Source organism: Cryptosporidium ryanae (genome assembly GCF_009792415.1).
Source record: "Cryptosporidium ryanae isolate 45019 chromosome Unknown contig_27, whole genome shotgun sequence".
Taxonomy (NCBI): Eukaryota; Apicomplexa; class Conoidasida; order Eucoccidiorida; family Cryptosporidiidae; genus Cryptosporidium; species Cryptosporidium ryanae.
Genome location: NW_027125546.1, coordinates 184,478 through 203,670, shown reverse-complemented (window position 1 = coordinate 203,670; position 19,193 = coordinate 184,478). Strand labels below are relative to the sequence as shown.

General features: G+C 30.9%; 8 protein-coding genes across 8 annotated transcripts; 4 read left to right on the top strand and 4 right to left on the bottom strand.

The window, feature by feature from the left end:
* Positions 1 to 2,403: 2,403 nt before the first annotated feature.
* On the bottom strand, positions 2,404 to 3,975 carry FG386_001750 (amino acid transporter; the record flags this gene model as incomplete). Its single annotated transcript, XM_067341143.1, has 1 exon — positions 2,404 to 3,975. One exon carries the CDS (start codon positions 3,973 to 3,975, stop codon positions 2,404 to 2,406), a length of 1,572 nt encoding a protein of 523 aa, XP_067196951.1.
* A 563-nt stretch (positions 3,976 to 4,538) lies between these two features.
* On the bottom strand, positions 4,539 to 5,243 carry FG386_001749 (uncharacterized protein; the record flags this gene model as incomplete). The annotated part of the gene is made up of 1 exon (XM_067341142.1): positions 4,539 to 5,243. The coding sequence occupies one exon, from the start codon at positions 5,241 to 5,243 to the stop codon at positions 4,539 to 4,541; it is 705 nt and encodes a 234-aa protein (XP_067196950.1).
* Positions 5,244 to 6,080: 837 nt separating this feature from the next.
* On the top strand, positions 6,081 to 7,842 carry FG386_001748 (uncharacterized protein; the record flags this gene model as incomplete). The annotated part of the gene is made up of 3 exons (XM_067341141.1): positions 6,081 to 7,425; positions 7,447 to 7,772; positions 7,807 to 7,842. 3 exons carry the CDS (start codon positions 6,081 to 6,083, stop codon positions 7,840 to 7,842), a joined length of 1,707 nt encoding a protein of 568 aa, XP_067196949.1.
* Positions 7,843 to 8,008: 166 nt separating this feature from the next.
* On the bottom strand, positions 8,009 to 9,194 carry FG386_001747 (Dbr1p-like RNA lariat debranching enzyme; the record flags this gene model as incomplete). Its single annotated transcript, XM_067341140.1, has 2 exons — positions 8,009 to 9,115; positions 9,189 to 9,194. 2 exons carry the CDS (start codon positions 9,192 to 9,194, stop codon positions 8,009 to 8,011), a joined length of 1,113 nt encoding a protein of 370 aa, XP_067196948.1.
* Positions 9,195 to 9,411: 217 nt separating this feature from the next.
* Positions 9,412 to 10,223, top strand: FG386_001746 (uncharacterized protein; the record flags this gene model as incomplete). The annotated part of the gene is made up of 4 exons (XM_067341139.1): positions 9,412 to 9,457; positions 9,661 to 9,835; positions 9,935 to 10,019; positions 10,206 to 10,223. 4 exons carry the CDS (start codon positions 9,412 to 9,414, stop codon positions 10,221 to 10,223), a joined length of 324 nt encoding a protein of 107 aa, XP_067196947.1.
* Positions 10,224 to 11,035: 812 nt separating this feature from the next.
* FG386_001745 (sexual stage-specific protein kinase) lies at positions 11,036 to 13,579 on the top strand (the record flags this gene model as incomplete). Its single annotated transcript, XM_067341138.1, has 1 exon — positions 11,036 to 13,579. The coding sequence occupies one exon, from the start codon at positions 11,036 to 11,038 to the stop codon at positions 13,577 to 13,579; it is 2,544 nt and encodes an 847-aa protein (XP_067196946.1).
* A 257-nt stretch (positions 13,580 to 13,836) lies between these two features.
* Positions 13,837 to 14,508, top strand: FG386_001744 (uncharacterized protein; the record flags this gene model as incomplete). The annotated part of the gene is made up of 1 exon (XM_067341137.1): positions 13,837 to 14,508. The coding sequence occupies one exon, from the start codon at positions 13,837 to 13,839 to the stop codon at positions 14,506 to 14,508; it is 672 nt and encodes a 223-aa protein (XP_067196945.1).
* A 77-nt stretch (positions 14,509 to 14,585) lies between these two features.
* Positions 14,586 to 19,025, bottom strand: FG386_001743 (uncharacterized protein; the record flags this gene model as incomplete). The annotated part of the gene is made up of 1 exon (XM_067341136.1): positions 14,586 to 19,025. One exon carries the CDS (start codon positions 19,023 to 19,025, stop codon positions 14,586 to 14,588), a length of 4,440 nt encoding a protein of 1,479 aa, XP_067196944.1.
* Positions 19,026 to 19,193: the final 168 nt, after the last annotated feature.

Here is a 19,193-nt window from a genome sequence, read left to right as displayed (position 1 = left end):
AGATTCCTTACTCGTTCATATCGCTATCTAACTAAAAGGAGGAAACACAAAAGCAAAAAGGACAAAACACATACTGGAGAGGAGGAAGACAAAAATGATTCAGAAAAGGAGACTGAAAGACCATTAACAAAGAAAAAGAGATCCAAATCTAAGAAATTCACAAGATTCCTTACTCGTTCATATCGCTATCTAACTAAAAGGAAGAAACACAAAAGCAAAAAGGGCAAAACACATACTGGAGAGGAGGAAGACAAAAATGATTCAGAAAAGGAAACTGAAAGGCCATTAACAAAGAAAAAAAAATCCAAATCTAAGAAATTTACAAGATTCCTTACACGCTCTTACCGTAATATAACTAAAAAGAATAAAAACAAAAAGGATAAAACATATACTAAAGAAGGGGAGCACGAATCTGATTCAGAAAAGGAACTTGAGGAACCCTCTAACGAAGAGGATAAAACTAAATCTGATTCAGGTGATGAAAATGATCAAATTTCTGCTAAAAAGAAATCAAAATTAAGTAAATTACAATTATCTTATAGTTTTTTTAAAAAAAAACATTAAAGGGTAAAATTAACTACCATAATTGGAATGAATATCGGGTTATTTCTGAGTTAAAAGTGATTTAAAGCTTCTTTATTTCTGTGATAATTATTCTGAATTTAACGGATATGATATTACTCCCTAAATTGAGGATAGACGCACATGAAGTAACTTCCAAAAGGAAGATAAAGAAGTCTAATCTTGTTCGGTGAAATTAGAAAATGATAGATATTTTAAGTGTCAAATTAAAAAACAATTAAAGAATATCATATGTATTATTAACGAGTAGAAATAATACAAAGATGTTAATTTTATTTGCAAAAGGGAATATAAATTAATCAATTGGTCTTAGTGATTTCCATAAATATAAAATTATTGTTGAATAAAAATATCCTCGAATTTATGTCAAAAATACTTAAAATATTAAAAGAAGAAATGTTCAAATTAAGTGTTTGAATCAGTTTTCAAATAAATTCAATGAACAATATCATTACTATCCTATTAAGAATTAAAACTACGTATTTCTAGACGAACAGGATTTTATTTAGTAATTTGAGATACTCTTATGTTAAATAATTAACTAAGAGCATACTGAAGTGAGTAGTACTACTATAACTGAATCCAAAAAAAAATGAGGTAAAAGGAAAAGGAATTAAATTAATAAAATAGACAGGTATAACTGTAAAACAAAATTTTTGACAGCAAATCCAATTAATATCATATTTTGTTTATACATGTAAAATACAGTATGTTACTTTAAGTTAAATTTTAGTCAAAATGTTTTAAGTATTAATTTTTCAAGTAATATTTGTTGGTTTTATTATAATGAAATTTTGTTTCAAACCATATATTTATGTGTCTCATGCTTTTTTGCAATTATTACTAGTATTAAAGATGTTTCTTAAGTTACTTTTGCTTTCTTACACAGTCTAGCAATATTAAAAAAGAAATTAAGCATTTTTATTAGACAGCATATTTGTTTATAAGTTACAATAAACGATTAAATCACTTAAGAATTATTTATTGATATATATCGTATTTGCAAATTTTATAGTAATTGAAATTAATGAAGAAATATAATTAATTTATTCTTTAAACCTTTATTGTCTGATAAATAATTTTTTTAGTTTGTTTCATAATTTGATGAAATAACCATGATACAATAATAACAAGTTAATGCAGTATACACCTTATAACTAAGTAATTTTTTCAAATAGCCAATCCAATTAAGTATTTTTACTCAAGTCTTTTACTAGTATGAACAAAAATAATTTTTAATAATAAAAAATATTAAAATTAATTAAATCCTAATTAATATTAAAAATACGTTTATTTATAAATTAAATAGTACTACTTTGGATTATATTTGTGATAAATAGCTTTTTATTAGTGAAATAATGAAAATATTAATAAATTTATCGGAAAATTTACTATTACTTTTATTAAGCCTCGCAAAATCGATAATCTTTCCTTATTAATTTTTAAATATTCAATAAAATTTTCAGACTACATGAATTATTTTTTTTGTCGTAATTATAAATTTAGAGATATTTAACTATAATTTTTATAGGTATTCACGTTCCATAATAGAAGTAACGTTAAGGAAAAATGAAAGACAATAAGTATTCTATATTATATATTTATCAAACCATTAGATAAACAATAATACAAATAAAACGAAAATTATTTATTATTTAAATATTTAAATACATTAATACATGCTAATGTGTGTTATTGAACAACTTTTTATTAAATTAAAATAAATTTTGTGTAATGGTGACTTTATGGTAGTTTTTAATCGTTTAGTATAAACTCACATTTTTGTAATGGAAATATGTGTTTGTACTAATGTAACTTGTGCTAATCATAAACTTTAGATTGTTGAACAGCACAAAAGGATTGTGCATTAGTGCTCCAATTTTGTGTAGAGTACCAAATGACCAATATAGATGTAAATATACTAGACAAAATAACGAAAACGTCCAGTACAAGAATTTTAATGTTAATTTCTTTTCTGAATAAAATTAGATGGAACATTGCTGGTAGTAAAATATTTAAAGGTACACAAAAAAGTCCACCAATCAAGTTAATTAAGTTTCCAAGAAAATCGTGTAAAATATAACCTATAATAGTTATTGTTATGCATGTTATAAACATAAATATGAGTGAAAATAAATCTTCTACCTGTAAATAACTTAACTTAAACTTTTTAAACATAAGTTTATCTCTTTCAATATTTGAAATAGGTTTTTCATTGCTCATTGTGTGTGTTTTTAGTTTGCGATCGTTACAAATGGAACCTATTTCAATTTCGATAGGAATACTGATATTTTTAGAGCTATTTAATCTGCTGCTCTTTTCACTCATTATTTTGAGTTCACTATTATTATTGTTATCATTATTGTCACCAACATTGTTAATACTATTTTTAATATTAACTCTGTTTCTAGTTCCATTTTTTTCATCATTTTTTGAATATCTTGAAAATATTTCTCTCATAGGATAAATTATCAGTGGAAGAGACAAAAGTACACTTAATGAATATAGTAGTTTACTGCATATAGCTATTGGTGTGAATGGTAAATTAAGTGTAATTGCAGGTAGTGTATCTTTTCCATAAGCAAATGCACATAGAAATGTAAATGCGGATGCAAATATAAAGACGATTAAAATAGATAGAATGTAAATCCAAGTAAACATTTTCTTTTCCTTTTTTTCGTTTAATGAAACGTAGTATGAAAGGGTAACTGGAGCACATACCCATAAATATGCTGCTGTACCAACAAAACCAGGAATCATTTCCGTACTTGTAATTGGTGGTATATAATTAAATATGCTTTTTTGGTGATTTTTAACTATTTTACTAAAAGATTGAATCAAAATGAGTACTATTGCAGATATTAATGATATATTCGAAATTAATATAAATGGAGCTAGTGTTTGTATCTTATTTGTAGATACCAAAGGCAAATATACCACTAGTTGAATAAAAGTTATAAACGCTGATCCATAGTTTGAATATTTATATGAACAATTGTGAATCCCAGATATTATGTCTTGAATGTTGTTTGTTATAAATGTCACGTAAACTGAACCAAAGGAAATTGCAGTTGACATTAAACATACTTCCAATATAACTCTGCCGTATTTTCCCATTGCAAAAGTAGCTATGCTTGAATAATTTCCTTTGACCTTATCTGCACATTTCATGAGTAACAATACTGAAATTAGATTCAGCAACCAATAATATAACATTATTAATATACTTGCAACATATCCTGTATTTACCACCCCTTTCGGGGAAAATAATATACCTGTACCTATTGCTGCCTTGAAAACAGTAATAAACCCTATTCCTATGTTTAACAACTCCTTCTTAGAAAGGGAGATGAATTTTGTATTATCTTTTGGGTCATCATCCTTTGAAATCATATTTATTGTCCCCATTAATCGATCTTTTTGTATATCACATTCTCAATGAATTCTTTAACACATAAAAATTGAAAACTCTAAAACATCATATAGCCTATTGAGAGAAATGTATATATATCATTATTAAAATATTAATTAAACTTGGTTTTTTAGATTTATTATTTACTATTGTGGGGGATTATTTTAGTATTTCTTTTTTCTACAGTGCAAATTATTGTATGCACAATAATCTTGGCGCACTTATGTGTATGTTATTGGCTAAATAATCTAATTATTGAGTAAAAATAAACAACAGTACATTAGAGATACATAAAGGAATAATAGAGAATAACAACAAATATATGCTATTAAAAATTTGTTAATTTAAAAGTGGAAGTGATAATTCTAAATAAAGTATCACAGTAATAATAAATTTTAATTGATATACATTTGAATTAATACATTCATCTTCATTCCTTTTTAATCTATGTAAGAATACAAACCGCTCTAATATAGTTATATAATATAAATAGCATTAATCAATTCTCCCTTTTGGAAAATATTTCACACATTAAATACTATTATTAACTTAGTTTTAATGACTTCTTCATAATGTGAATTAATTCAAATGGACTTTCACTTCCAGAATGAATGGTTGGAGAAGATCTTTGTCTCTTTCCAAGAGAGGAGGGAATGGGAGAAATATTAACATCCACTAATATTTGTTGCTCAAGCTTATTTTGATGTTGTTCAACTTTTAAAAAAAGATCATTCGTGTCAATTTGTATTTTTCTTTCATTTAAATGTGAAAACTCATCTTGATTGTCAATACTATAAGTATTTAATTCGAATAAGCTCTCAATATCACTATCATTGTCATTTGTGGTTAAACTCTCATAATTTATATTAATTCCATATGAATGTTTATCATTTCTCGTGATTCCTGTGCTTAATATGCTTTCTCTAAACAATTTTACATTATCACTTCCTGATTTAGAGTGCCTAAGTTCTGGTGTTAATAAAAATTTATCTCCAATTGAAAGCTCTTGTACATTGATTATTGGAACTGTATTTGAACTTTTAGTCTCTAGCACTTTATTGTTGTTTATTAAAACGCTCTTTGGCATTTCCAAAAAAATAGTACCATCTTCTCTTATAAATTCTAACTCATCCCACACTTTAGTTGTCTTCCTTGCGTCAGGAGCAAACACTACCAAATCCTCGTCCAAGCTTTTAAGATGCGTCGGTGTAGACACAAATTCATTCTCAATGTCTTCAATTGATGTCATTTTATTTCATTAACCAAAATGAAAATCTGTTTTAATATTTTAGTTTGATGTGGAAATCTAAATATAATATATTATTATCAATACTTATTGATTTTCCGCTTATTCTGACTATTCACTCATTTCTCATCAATAGGTTTGACTCTTTGATGATTTATTTCATAAATTACTGGGGGGAATGTATTCAATCTTTTTTTTGTAATAGGCTGATCTTCTCTACAATTGTATATTTCACTCAATTTGCCACTTTTAATGTATTAATAATACAAAAAAAAACATGCAAAAAGTGTGGGCAAATTTACCGCCTGTTGAGGGGTAATACTAATCTAATTATTAATATTTGTAATTTAGAGTGGAATTAGAAAATATTGAAAAAAGTCAAAAATAACATTTTGTCAATAATTTTATTAATTATAGTTTACCACATATTTAGTTACCATAATTATGCATTTTTAATTAGTCAAAAATCGAATCAAAACGATTGTGATGCTTTGTTTGTATTGTTTTTTCCACATGTGCAATACTTTATCTTTTACTAGAATGTTTTTTTTATATTAATTTATTTTTATTTAGTTATATTCACAAAGTGGACAAACTAATGAACTTTTTTCTGTCTAATAAATGACTAATGATGAATTGTGCAACTTATTTTGTTATATGAATACTATATTCCAAAAATTTTCCACATAGAAATAATATAGACACATTAGTTGTATGATATATTGCACCCTAAGTAATATTTGAGTATAAAAAATGAAAGTTATGATAAATATATTAGATAATTGTTTTGTCTTTATGTTTTATTTTGTTATCAAAAAATAATTGGGTATGAAATCCAATATGGAAGTAACTTTGAAAATTGGGATATGTTTGTTAATATATGAATTGCGACTAGTGCTTTCATTTAACTTAAATAAGGAAGCAGTTTTAGATTCTGAAGAATATTATTACAACAATAGTAATAATTTGTATATCGATGAAAATAAGTGTAAAACTACAAGTGAGTTTTTGGATTACTTGCATGACTCAAAAACAGAATTTCCAAAGTTCGAGACATATGTGGGTGATTTAACCACAAACTGCAAGACTATTTATAACAATAATACTATTTATAATAATAATAACAAGAAAATTGATCAAGGCTTATGTTACAAACATAAATTAAACAATCAAATTCATTGTTGTATGGGAAGGTTTGAGGATTCAATGTTGTCCTACATAAGAGAGTTTGAATGTTTGGTCGCAACTATTGGATCAGGAAACGCAACACTGAAAATATTCGGTGATCAGGAAGAGAACGCATTGAATAAGAGAATAATGGATATAACAAATGCGACTAAGGATACATTAGGTGATGATTTACACAATGAGACACAAAGTGTATTGAATGACTCGAAAATAATTGAATCATATAAAGAAAGCTTGGAATTACTGAATTTAGTAAAAATTTATGTAAACGAGATAGTTGAAATGTTTTTATTTGAAGGGGACTTGTTTGATACACAAATAAGCTTTATTAAGTACATAGTATCTATTTTTTGTGGACTTTGTAGTAAGAACATTAAACAAATGATAATGAATACGGGAAGCGTAAACATAGTTCAAATGAACCCAATGTTACTACATAATACACAAAAAATAATAATGAAAAATTATAAAAAGTTGTTTGAAAAATTGAGTATGATTTCAACATTAATATTAAAAAGAAAAACTAAAATCGAGAATATTATTGATCTTCATTCAGAATGGATAACAAATATTCTATACAATCAATTAAAGGAATCAAGTTATGACATGAATGGACTTGTAAATGCAAATAACAACCTTGTGAATGACTTATTTAAAAAGAGGTCTATAAACTCAAGGAACAAAATGGTTAGTGGTCTGCAAAATTACAATAAAATAGGTAATTTTGTAGGTATAATTAGCATGAACTCGATTAAAAAAGAAATAAATAGTATTGTTAAAGATAACTATAAAAACACAAATTGGACCAACAACATTTTACATTGTATCAGGGAAATACCAATTTACTCGGAATACATTGATAGTAGTGATTATTTAAATATTGAAAATAACAAATATGAAATGTATATTACTGCAGGCATATCGGATCCAAGTGGTCATACATTTATAAGCAACTTTATTATAATACCATTGGAATGCTTAAAAACCGTAATAAGTGGTATTTTAAAAATAATTCCAGATCCAACAATAGATTTAATCGCATACGAAGAAATATCTAAAAATGAGTTGATAAATACAAAGGATATAGCTAAAAAAGTAATTTCATTGTTTCGAAATGAAACATTAGGCGAAAATAACATCAACAATAAAACAATCAACGAAGAAATGGTAAAGAACAGATCAGTGAACAATTATGAGATTAAACAAACGCATTTAAATGGTATAAAAGACTATAACAAAAACAATAATAATTTTGTTAATAAATATGAGAAGACAGAAATTGGGAACGAAGAAGAGTATAGGGAAAAATATCCAAATGATGTATCAAATAGGAAGTCATTTGTAGTAGTGTCAAATGCAGAAGTACCAGATATTTCAGAATTATCTAAATCACCACCTTATTCAAACAACATAGAGGGATATCTATATTTAATGAAAAGTGGTTGCTTTGATACAAATTTGAATTATATATTGATACTAGGTCAGGTGTTAATATTAGTATTGTGTTTAATGTACTACTAAATTCAAATTTACATTAAGTTGAAGAAATTGAAAGGTTAAAACCATTAATTCCAAATTGATTACTTGATAATACTTAAAACAAAGTTGTGTTGATTATAGTAATTTTTATAGTAACCATTTTTGTGATCCCAATGAGGCCATTCAAGTGTATTATCATTGCAGATAAGTGTCTTAGTTATTTTTTCTTTAACGTATTCGTAATCTGATATCTCAGGCTCTTTAAGATTAATTGAAGATATATTGTCAGTGGGTTTTTCATCTTTAGGATAGTCGGATAAAGTTGATCTTAAAATTGAAAGCCATTCAATATCAGGTTGAATTGATATTTTGTTGTTATTGCTCGGAATATCAAAGTATCTTATAGGAGATCCAAATTTTTTGAATTTGTCCATTGCTCTAAATTCTGAAGTGATGTTTTTGTTTTCAAACGGTACTGATGCATCAAAAAAACAATGATGATGTCCAGAAAACCAGTAATTTGGTTTAAGGGTATTTATTATTTCCAAAAATCCAGGAGTGCCGAAGTTATTAGACTCAACATCTTTTCTGATGTAGGGCTTTCTCTTGAAAAGATATTTTATATTGCCATATTTCTCAATTCCTCTCGGCCAATCGTGTGAAATAAAGATATTAATTTTTCTGTTGGTATAAGAATCAATTGAATTCAAGACATTTTCTTTGATCAAAAGCACTTTTTGTATCTCGTATCGTCTAATATGATACCAACTCCTTTTACTTTCCTCAGTATATGGTTCAGACTCATAATAACCTCTATAGTGGTCATATGTTTTATAGATGCCTGAGATTCCTGCTATTCTAACTCCACAAACATTAATCACACCAGATCCCCCTAAATAATAAATGTTTGGTGCCACCCAACCCCCGAAATATAGTGGTATGAGTACGTTCGGGACTTCGTGGTTCCCTCCAACAAAAATAGTCAATATAGGGGCCACTTTTTTACCCTCGTAATATTCCAAAAAATCTCCATTTTTCGATCTGTGTGGTTTAATTGCCATATCCTTCAAATCTTGATCGTTTCTAACTGTTTGCATGTCACCACAACAAATTACTAAGTCAGTTTTTTCACCACATTCTGCCTCATTTTTTAGTATTTCGTCATATAGTTTATTAAGTTCTCCGTGACAACATCCTATAATTGCAATCTAAAAAAGGTAATCAATATTTCGCATGAAAGTTATTAAGCTTCAGAATATAGACAAAATTCTTCTCACTCACCCTCATTCGTACCGTCTAGTATAAAAAATAACCCCTAAGTTTTTGCAGTTGTTTTCTAATTCACTCTCAGTCTCGTGATCATTAATTATATTACAACATGAAACGGCGCCAACTTGCCTCTACATTATTCACATACTCCTGGAGGAATAAGTAGTTTTAATAAAAACAGGTTCAGAAACTCTTAACTCTGCGAACTTGTAGCAGTCTTTTGGAGTTTGCAATAATGAACGATGACAAATTAGATATAGAAAGGTTACAATTTGGGAAAGGTATGTTTCTGAAAATGCAGGATTATTTTTTAGAGCCAGGTCTTCCTCAATTACGTTTTGTTGGAAAGTGACGATCAAAAGTTCATTTACTTAATGAATAAGCTCTTTAAAGTACTCTGACTTATTTTTATTTGAATTGGATGATCCTGAATTTTGATTTATTTTTCATTGCTAAAACTGCTTTTGCTTTTATTCGTTACTAGAACTTAACGATACTAAATGTCTGAATTTAAGTGAATTGAAGCTTTTACTTGAAGATAGAATGAGGATATATCCTGTGAGTTCTGAGGAGGCCAATTCAATGATAAGGTCTTCCTACGAGTATTCACAGAAGTTTGGAAAAATAAAGAACAGGGCATCGGTGATGTTAATTAGAGAGTAAGTTTTACTTTTAATTCGAGAAAATATTTCTTTTTGAATAAAAGAGAGTTGTTTTATTGATTTCACTTATTTTTAATTCTTTCAATAACTGTTTAGAGCCCTAGATGAAACGTGTAAGCTACACGAATTTGAGATAGCTTCACTTGTGAACCTACTGCCAAGAACTCCAGATGAAGCGAAGGTAAGCTGCACATATATAAAAAGTCACTAATTTTCAAAGTATTAACTTAAAATACATTCTTGATTTTGCAACAAAAGAGTCTTATTCCATCATTGGTGAGACTCCCAAACGATCAAATTGAGCGCATAATCATTAATTTAGAAAGTCACAAAACATATTCAACTTAAATAAAAATAAGTTATTTAGACAAATATAAAGCAATAATAGATAATAGGACTAAATAATATGGTGAAATATACAAGAACCGATAAGTCTCGTATATTAAGGTAATTTATGCTGTGTTTACCTTGAGAAGTATTTATCTGTATCTCTAAGTCCCTTATCCCTGCATTATTGAGCCCAAAATACTCCAAATTGCACTCTTTATAGAAATGACTTATTCTTGTTCAGTCACTTTTATCACCTCCTATAAAAAGTTTTGATTCAGTCTGAAAAACAGTTAGTTTAACTTAAAATGATTTCCAATGCATAGACGAAAATGACAGCGATTAATTTTATCAGAATAGTCATTGGTTTATACACTGAATTCAAGCGCTATATAAAGCTGCACAGGTCAGAGTAACTATGACAGCTGGCACCGTGGTGACAAAGACCACCACTTCCAGAGTTACAGTGGATACAGGGTTCAAAACGAACATGTTGCACCAGAGTAAAGTTCTAATCACTCCTGTACAGAAGACAAACAAACTTACATTCTGAATAAAATAAAAAATACTCATTCATTTTCTTAATTTGAATGTTAAAAGTACTCAAGTTGGTAAAATCGTAGAAAACGCCTTAGACAAGATAATACTTCCGGTTTACCGCCACAGAATGTGCAATTAACCGGTACCCGAGCATGCTTGAGACAATATGTCAAAAGAGTAAGAGGAAAAATTATTAAAAAATATAAAAATGTTGATAAATGCAAAATTTAGCAAATAACTTGAGATTTTGGACAATTTATGCTTTATATGGACAATTTATTGATATTAATGGCGTTTTGTCCTGAAACACAAATAAATAGCAAATAAATAATGAATGTTCGAGACAAGGCGTATGAACAAAATAATGTAACACCTAGAAGTTTGATTGTATTTAACGATGGTGGACTTGATCTGAATGTATTTGAGATGGACAGTGTCGGTGTTGAAGGGAGATCTGGTGGTTGCTGCAGTTGTAACTATGTATGTAGAAACCAGGTTCATCATCGCAATTATCTTTGTCATATTAACAACAGATTATTTAAGGATGACTTCACTGAACATGACAGGAGAAATAATTGTAAAAGAGAAAAGGCAATGAACGGCGTAAATATTGGCATTGATGGCTTTATCAATAACAGGAATAGGAACAGGAATCATTTTTGTTTTCGAGACAACAACCTTAATGACCGTCTTCATTTTAACGATGAGGATCGTGGTAACAGAAGAAATGACATGAATGGAAAAAAGAAGTTGCTCTTTGGAGTGAGGAATGTAGTAATATCAAAGAAGAATGTAGTTTCGATATCAAAATTAAAGAATTACAAAGTATATTATTACTACGGCGAAACATTCGATAATAAGAGACACGGTTGGGGATTCCTGGCGGACGAGAACCAAATACTATATGAAGGTATGTGGTACTTAGACAAAGCAGTTGGTTGGTACTTTTTATACCGCAACTCAAGGGTTTATTTTGGCTATTTGGATTACTCCAACAAGAAAGAAAACCACAGTTCTTACATATTTTGGGACAAGGAGGGAGAGTTAATTCTGTGTAATAATAACTTTGACAATAAAGAACATCTTTATTTTGAATTTCTAGAATTGAGAGAAAACATTTTGAATAAACCTCTTAATAGGTTCGAAGCGGAAGGCAATATGTTTTGTGACAAGAATTGCGATCTTGGTTCAGAACTAAATTCTAGTTATCGGGCAGATTTCAATCTGGATTTTCCAAGTACATTCAAATGCAACACAAAAGACAGCAAAACAACAGTGAGGGATGAAGATAACAATTCAAATGATGGATGTGGTGTATATGAAAAGGAAAATGTGAGTTTTTCAGTTAAGTTTTCCGGAAGTTCTCAAACTAAATCTACGTCTTTTCTTGATTCCCGTTCTCTACATAGCACTAAGAACAACACAAGTGTTTGTGATGTCAAAGGAAACGCAGACAATATATGTAAATCCCACTCGTTAGATACCCTACTCTTTCCGCCACTTACATCTGCGTCAGAGTGTTTGTACTGGTCAAAAGAAACCGTATCAAGAATTTTGGCATCTGTAGGTCTAGCAAATGAAGCCTTTATTCTTCGAAAAAGAGGAATTTCTGGAGCAGATACTCAAACCTTGTCTGAAAAGGATTTGGAAAGTTTCGGAATATTGAATACTTACAATAGACGGTTCTTGTTGAGATTGTTTAGACTTTTCTGGAGTTTTGTGGATCATACTGACCCATCTTTGGATGAGAACAAAAAGTTGTTGAGTTCAAAGGTTCCCTACATTCCTCTTTCAAGGATCAAGTTTGGGAATTACATTGGTGTTGGAGCCTATAGCTATATTAGAAAAGGAATTCTTGGTGGTAATGAAATAATATGTAAAATCTACTTTTTTGGCACCGAGAACTACAATGCAATAACACTAGATGATAAGAAATTACTTAACAATAAGTTTTATAAAGCTGTTTTCGAGAGTCACTATCCAGACTATAGTGAAAATGAAAATAATGAGTATTTTGATTTTAATTCATCTCCAAAAATTTGTTATTTATACAAATTTAGAAGAGGGTTTACACTGAAAGCAAATGTGTATAAATATTTACCGACACTTATTAAAATGAGAAACTGGGAATCAAGGGTTCTCCAGTATTTGAGTCCTCATCCAAATATTGTAAAATGTTTAGGAATAACGCATGTCGGACACGGGTGTGAGGTTCTTTTATTAGAAAACTGTGAAGGTGGAAGTATGGACAAATATGTCTTCAAATCAAGTGGTTTCAAATTAGTTTTGTTATCCAAGTTCTCAGCAAGCAGGTTTGAACTCTTGTCTTGGATGAGGGACATTGCAACTGGAATGCAACATGCCCATGAACTTGGAATTCTACACAGAGATCTGAAACTAAGCAATTTTTTTGTCGCCAAGACCAAAGAGGGAAACTATATTGGAAAAGTTGGAGATTTTGGGATTTCTATATCTACTGATGTTAATTCAGATTATTCAACTTCTTCTGAATTCGGAAATGTTTATTACGCAGCTCCTGAGGTTCTTAGAGGAGAAGGGTTCTATAAACAAAGCGATGTGTGGTCATTCGGAATAAGCATGTACGAGATTCTTACCAATACATTGGCTTTTGAAGGATTTCTTCCAGGACTAACTACTGTCATGAATGCAGCTAGTGTTCCCGTTTTAGAAGACATTTCGAATACTGCTGTTAATTTAATGAAACTTTTAAAAGCGATTTTAGATCCCGATTGGAGAAGGAGGCCTTCATTTAAGTACATTTCTCAGGAAATTTCAAATATAATTGAGGACTCAGAAAGGTCAATTCTAAGGAGATTAGGAGATTTTCATTACTATGAGAATTACTGTTTTTAGTTGCACTCTAGGTCTATGCTAAAACCCATTATATTATTGGGCAGGATTTAGCGCCAAACTCTGATTTTTGAGTTGAGTTGCTTTTGGTTAGTGTTTTATTCTTGTCTAAACAGAGGAGATTTATAAGTTTGTTTGAATGTTTGGTTCGCTTATTTATTTGCCTGTTAATTCGATTTCTGTGATATGAATTGGTCTGTTGGACGACGACAGTCTTAGACTTTCATGAATTTCAATATTTGTGTTAGGCTTCAACTTAAATGTTGGAGTCCGTGATAAACTCAAAAATATCAAAGTTGGACTCTCTTATTTCCAGGTATGAAACTTTGTCTAGGACTAAAAAACTAAGCGACTCAACTGTTTCATTTTGCCTTCAGAATATTCAGAACGCAGTTAGTTCCATACAAATTGAGCTCGGAGGAATAACCGAGCCAACTCAAAGGAGAAAGTTCGACGACTTTATTAAAATAAGAAATGAGAGGATCCAAAATATAAAAAACAACTGGAACAACGAAAACGGTGTCCGTGAAGACGACAAGTTAGATATTCAAAACAGGAAAAACGTTTCAAGTTATAGGGATGACATATTATCTCTAAACCAAAGTGATCTTTCCAGTGTTGAAAAAGGAGACACTTTAATTAAATTAGCTAGCGACTCAGTGAATAGAATGAAAAGGACTATGGCGGAAACAGAACAGATTGGGGATGATTCTCTGACCAAAATGAACTCACAAAGTGAACAACTTGACCGCATTAGAAGCGAATTACAGGGAGTTAACGAAAATCTCTCAAACGCCAGAATGATCATTAAAGCTATTACCAGAAATGCAGCAACTGATTTTTGTGTTCAGGTTCTATGTGGAATTCTCACAATTTCCATATTGATCATTATAATTATTTCAATAATTATTGGTGTCAAGAATAATCATTGAATGTACATGAAGACCAGTTTACGGTTTATAGACTCAGCAACAAAAGTTGTTATTGCTTCTCATTTACAGTCTCAGTTTTATGTGTTCTTATCCCAAAGAATTCCTAGTAGTTTTTCCTGATATGTAGTCCCGGATAAGACCTTTTCTCTGTATTTGTATTTTCTACTTAGCATTGTAAAAAGATCGTTAACTTGAATGTGGTTGTATTTATTTATGTCCATAAAATTAACAACTATGTCTTTTAGAGTAGACTTCACGGTTTTTCTGTCTTTGAGGTCAGTATTTGATTGCACTCCGGAATTCTCGTCAGTTTGCGTCAGCCAATATAACCAATGATCTAAATACAACCAGACTTTATGTGGAGTTAATTCGTTGACCAAAGATTTATTGGTCCTGCAATGATATTGTGGACAGTTAAAGGCGTTTTTTAGGGAAATCCTTCTTGTTTTTGTGTTGCACTCTTTGCAATATCCATTATAGGCAGAATAGAAACTAAGAGTTAACATTCTAAAGTGAATGTTAAGCCAATTAGAAAGGTACTCTAACGGATAGTGGTCCCCACATTCACTGCAAATCCACTTGTTTTCTCTCAGATTGTCAAATATACTCCTGTTACTGTTACTGCTTCCCATTTTTGAACACCTAAGACAAGTAATGGACGCCGTTATTGGAACACTTGTATATTTATCAGGGTTTTTATTCCACTCAAAGCTGGTAAATTCGTTATCCTGTTTATCTAAGTCCTCATTTTGAATTATTTCGCTGTAGTGCCTATACTCGAGTCCCAAACACTGTCCAATTCTGCTTATTTCCAACCCTGGAATGGGAGAACAAAGTCTCGATATTGGAGGCAATATCTGTTGGGATTTATACCATTCTATATCGACATTTAAATTCTTTGACTTTACTTCTTCTATTGAGTAGGCTCTTCTGGAGAGTGCAGAACTCTTACCTTGATTCCCATAATTGTCATTAAAGTCTATCTCCTTACAAATTATATATGGAATCTCTGTTCCAGATGTAACCGGAAGACCTTCACTTATCATCCTCTTAGCGACTATTACATGAGGTAGTAAAAACGGATCAGAATAATGTTGAGGAAGTTTAGTCAACGTTTTGGTAATTACATAACTCTCTAAAGGTACTGAATTTGAATTCAAGCTCTCATTCAACATCTCAAGTGTATTTAATACTGATGATATCACGTGCTCGAGAGTCCCGTTTGAAAATATCAAATTTATTATTTGTGTTGAAACATCCCTAGTTAAAATAGACCAATCCCTTCTTACCAAATCTAAACCTTTACAATCCAACTTCATCTTTTTGTGGTTATAGTCTATAATTTGTATGCATGCATATTTTTTTTTTTTCAATAGTAGCAGTCTTTGAAACACTCCGTCTAGATCCAACTCCAACTTGGTGTAGTCCTTGTTTATTACACTTTTAATTTGATTGGCGAGTCTAATGGCATTGCTGTATCCCTCTCCGTTTCCTTCGTCTATTATGTTTGTATTGACCATAATACTGTCTGTATCGCCATAAATAACCTGAAGCTTCGTCTCGTTTTCTACCTTGTTCTTGGTCTTTTCCAGTATTTGACGACCATAATAAGTGATCACTGCTGCCAAATCCTTTGCATAGAATCTTGAGTTTTTGTAGCCCAAGCAACCGTATATTGAATTCGCTGTAAGCTTGAGAGCGAGTTGACGTATTTCAAGCTGGATCTTTCGTGTTCCATTATTTATACCCTTTAAGATCTCTTTTATATGACGTCTTCTTTTAACCAAACTTTCCAGTATACCGGGAAGGATTGTATTTTCAAATAATGAAGTATTCCCATTCTTATACTCTTCTGAATCTCCATCGGGTGGTCCTCTTGTAGTAAAACATATGTTGAATTCCTGAATGATTGATGGATATAGCGAATTAAAATCTAGCAATAACACAAAACTCTCATAAAGTCCCGTTATTGGTTCCAATACAAGTCCTCCAGAGTAAGAATTGTCCTCCTTCTTACCTGATCCCTGCTCCTTATCAAAGTTAACATATATGGACTCGTCGTTCATACTCTTATGTTTATGTTTGTGATTCTTTTGACACAAGTCGGGAGCAACAAATTTGTTCTTGTGAAATTCGTGTAGTAACAAGTATTCATTCCTCTCTGCTCTTAAAAATAAAAGGCTTTTTGACCACAAAAAACCTGACAGATTAGTTAGCTCTCTCGTTAAAGGAAGAACCTGAAGATGAAACAGTAGTTTAAACACTCCAACCAAAAGCAATAGTTCGTTAAATAGAACCTTAAAAATGTTGTCATAGTTTTTGTATGTATTATTTAAAAAGTCCTCACTTGAATCCAGCCTTTCAGATGCTTTTTTTAACTGATAGTCTTTGCTGAAAACATCTGAGAATATATTATTTAACTGATAGTCCACTCTGCTCTTCATAAACTCTCTCGAAGAAAGGCACGTATCACATATCAACCTTCCTTGAAACAAAGTTTGAATTCTTTTAGTACTCGAAGAGGATTTAATACTTATTTTTTGGTTTTGAGAGGAGGTAAATATTCTTCCAAGTTTCCATGAGTTTGGAATGTTTAGATGTATTAGCCTATTCACAAGTATATCTAAGTGATCGCTCCATATATTGTGACCTACCACTATGTCCGGATCCATGTTTGAAAACGCTGTTATAAAAGAAAGAAGTAATGACCTTTCTGTTGAAAAATACCTGATTCCTGCCTTCTCCATTTTCTCTTCTGATCCTACAGGAAAAGTTACAGATGGATTTATTCTCCTTATGCCTGTCCACGACTGCATGTTTGAAAAAGATGATATTTTTCCTTGTATTAGATCACTTGCATTATAGTCGTCCCAACAAATATTGTCTATATCTACATTTTTTAACCCCAATATACAAATGCTGTATATTTCCGAGTTGGATGACTCTACACATAATCTTGAATTTACGTTTATACACAGCAAGGTTAAGGGGGGTGAGGATGGGATAGATCCGTCTCCTTTATTTGGTGTTGAAGCAGGGTCCAAGTTCGTTTTTGGATTATCACAAAGAACGTTATTGGAGTTTATATTGCTCATGTTTGCTATTGAACAATTCCAAGGTCTAATCACCTTCCAGTTTTGTACATGTATCTCATATTTGCATTGGGACTTTCTTCCACCTCCAACCGGAATTATTTGATACGGCTTCATTATTTTAATCCATGACGGTCCCTTTACTTCTCTTTTTAATACAAAGTTCTCAGTTAAACTTGTATTTATACCAAATATATGCGAAAACGTTTCTCCAGAAATGTTCGAGGGCAATGTCGGATTTCTTGAGGAATAAAGAACTTTTAAAAATGGTTGATTTGGCCCATATAAGACGTCTTTTTCAGAAAAACAAAAATTTCTAGTTACTGGCTTCATTTGTAATTTAGGTATTTTGTACGCCTTTCGTATCTCCAACATTTCCTTTGCAACGTTTTGAGAAACTGCTATAGGGTCTGGATGATTTGGAATGCTCTCTCTTGGATACACGTATAACGTTCTCCATGTTTCCTTTACCACTACGCAACAATTCTCTGTTGTAACTGTTTCAGCAGACGAGTTATTGTTCAACATAATTTTTCCAAACAAAAAGAGTTCTCCGCTGCTCGCATCTTCTGTTATCTCCATTATGTAAAAACTCAAATTCTCTTGATCATCAACCATATTTGCGTTAGAACTTGTGGGATTTGAAATTGACAACTCGTCAATTTTGTCAAACATATTCACTTCATTCAATATAAATAGTTGCAACTCTTTTTCGTCCGAACTTAATTCAATTTTGGAATCTACTGTCATTTCAAGCCTCTCAATTTTGCTATCACCTTGAATATCCACATTCTTTGTCATTACCTCGTTTTCATCAATTACAAACTCCTCTCTGTCCGCAGAAGTTAGCTTATCTACTCTATTCATCGCGGTCCTGCCTAATCCTGAGTCGGAACCTCCACTTTTGGAAGAGAAGGAACCACAATCAATCTTTAAACAATTCTCCCTGCTAGTTTTCAACACCGGTTCTTCTAAATCCTCGAATGAAGCGTCGAAGTCCTTTAAAGTATTCAGCAACTCGACGCTCTTCGAGGTGCTTGTCTTCTGAACATCTAGCTTTCCCCTATCCTTAGACTTTTCCTCAAATTGAAACTGATTGATTATAGAACCCAAACCACTCACATGCCTTTTTGCACATTCTTTCTTCCTCTTCTTTTCATACCTCCTGCTATTATCTTCTGGAATCGAAATGTAATTCTCCATCAAGTCAGTCCCATCATCTTCATATCCCATGCCATCATCGTCAACAACAAAATCAGTTGCTTTTCTTTCTCTGATTATAGTCTGATACTCCTCTTCATCCACCTCCTCGTAAATATTGTTGTCCTTCAAAGTATAGGCCTCACTTGCCTTTATTTTACCTTCCCTTATCTTCCTAATTTCAGACAGAGCTCCCTGTGCATTTTTCAAATTATTACTCCTCATTCTTCAGAGATGAATTTCACCCTCTTTAATCGAAAAAAAATCACTCAGATGTCAGGCCATTTCCCCACGGACATTTTAAACTTTTATACTCAACTAATATGCATGGCGCCTGCTTTTTTTTGTGAAGAACTTTTTTATTAAAATTAAAGTTTATGTAAGCAGCTAAGA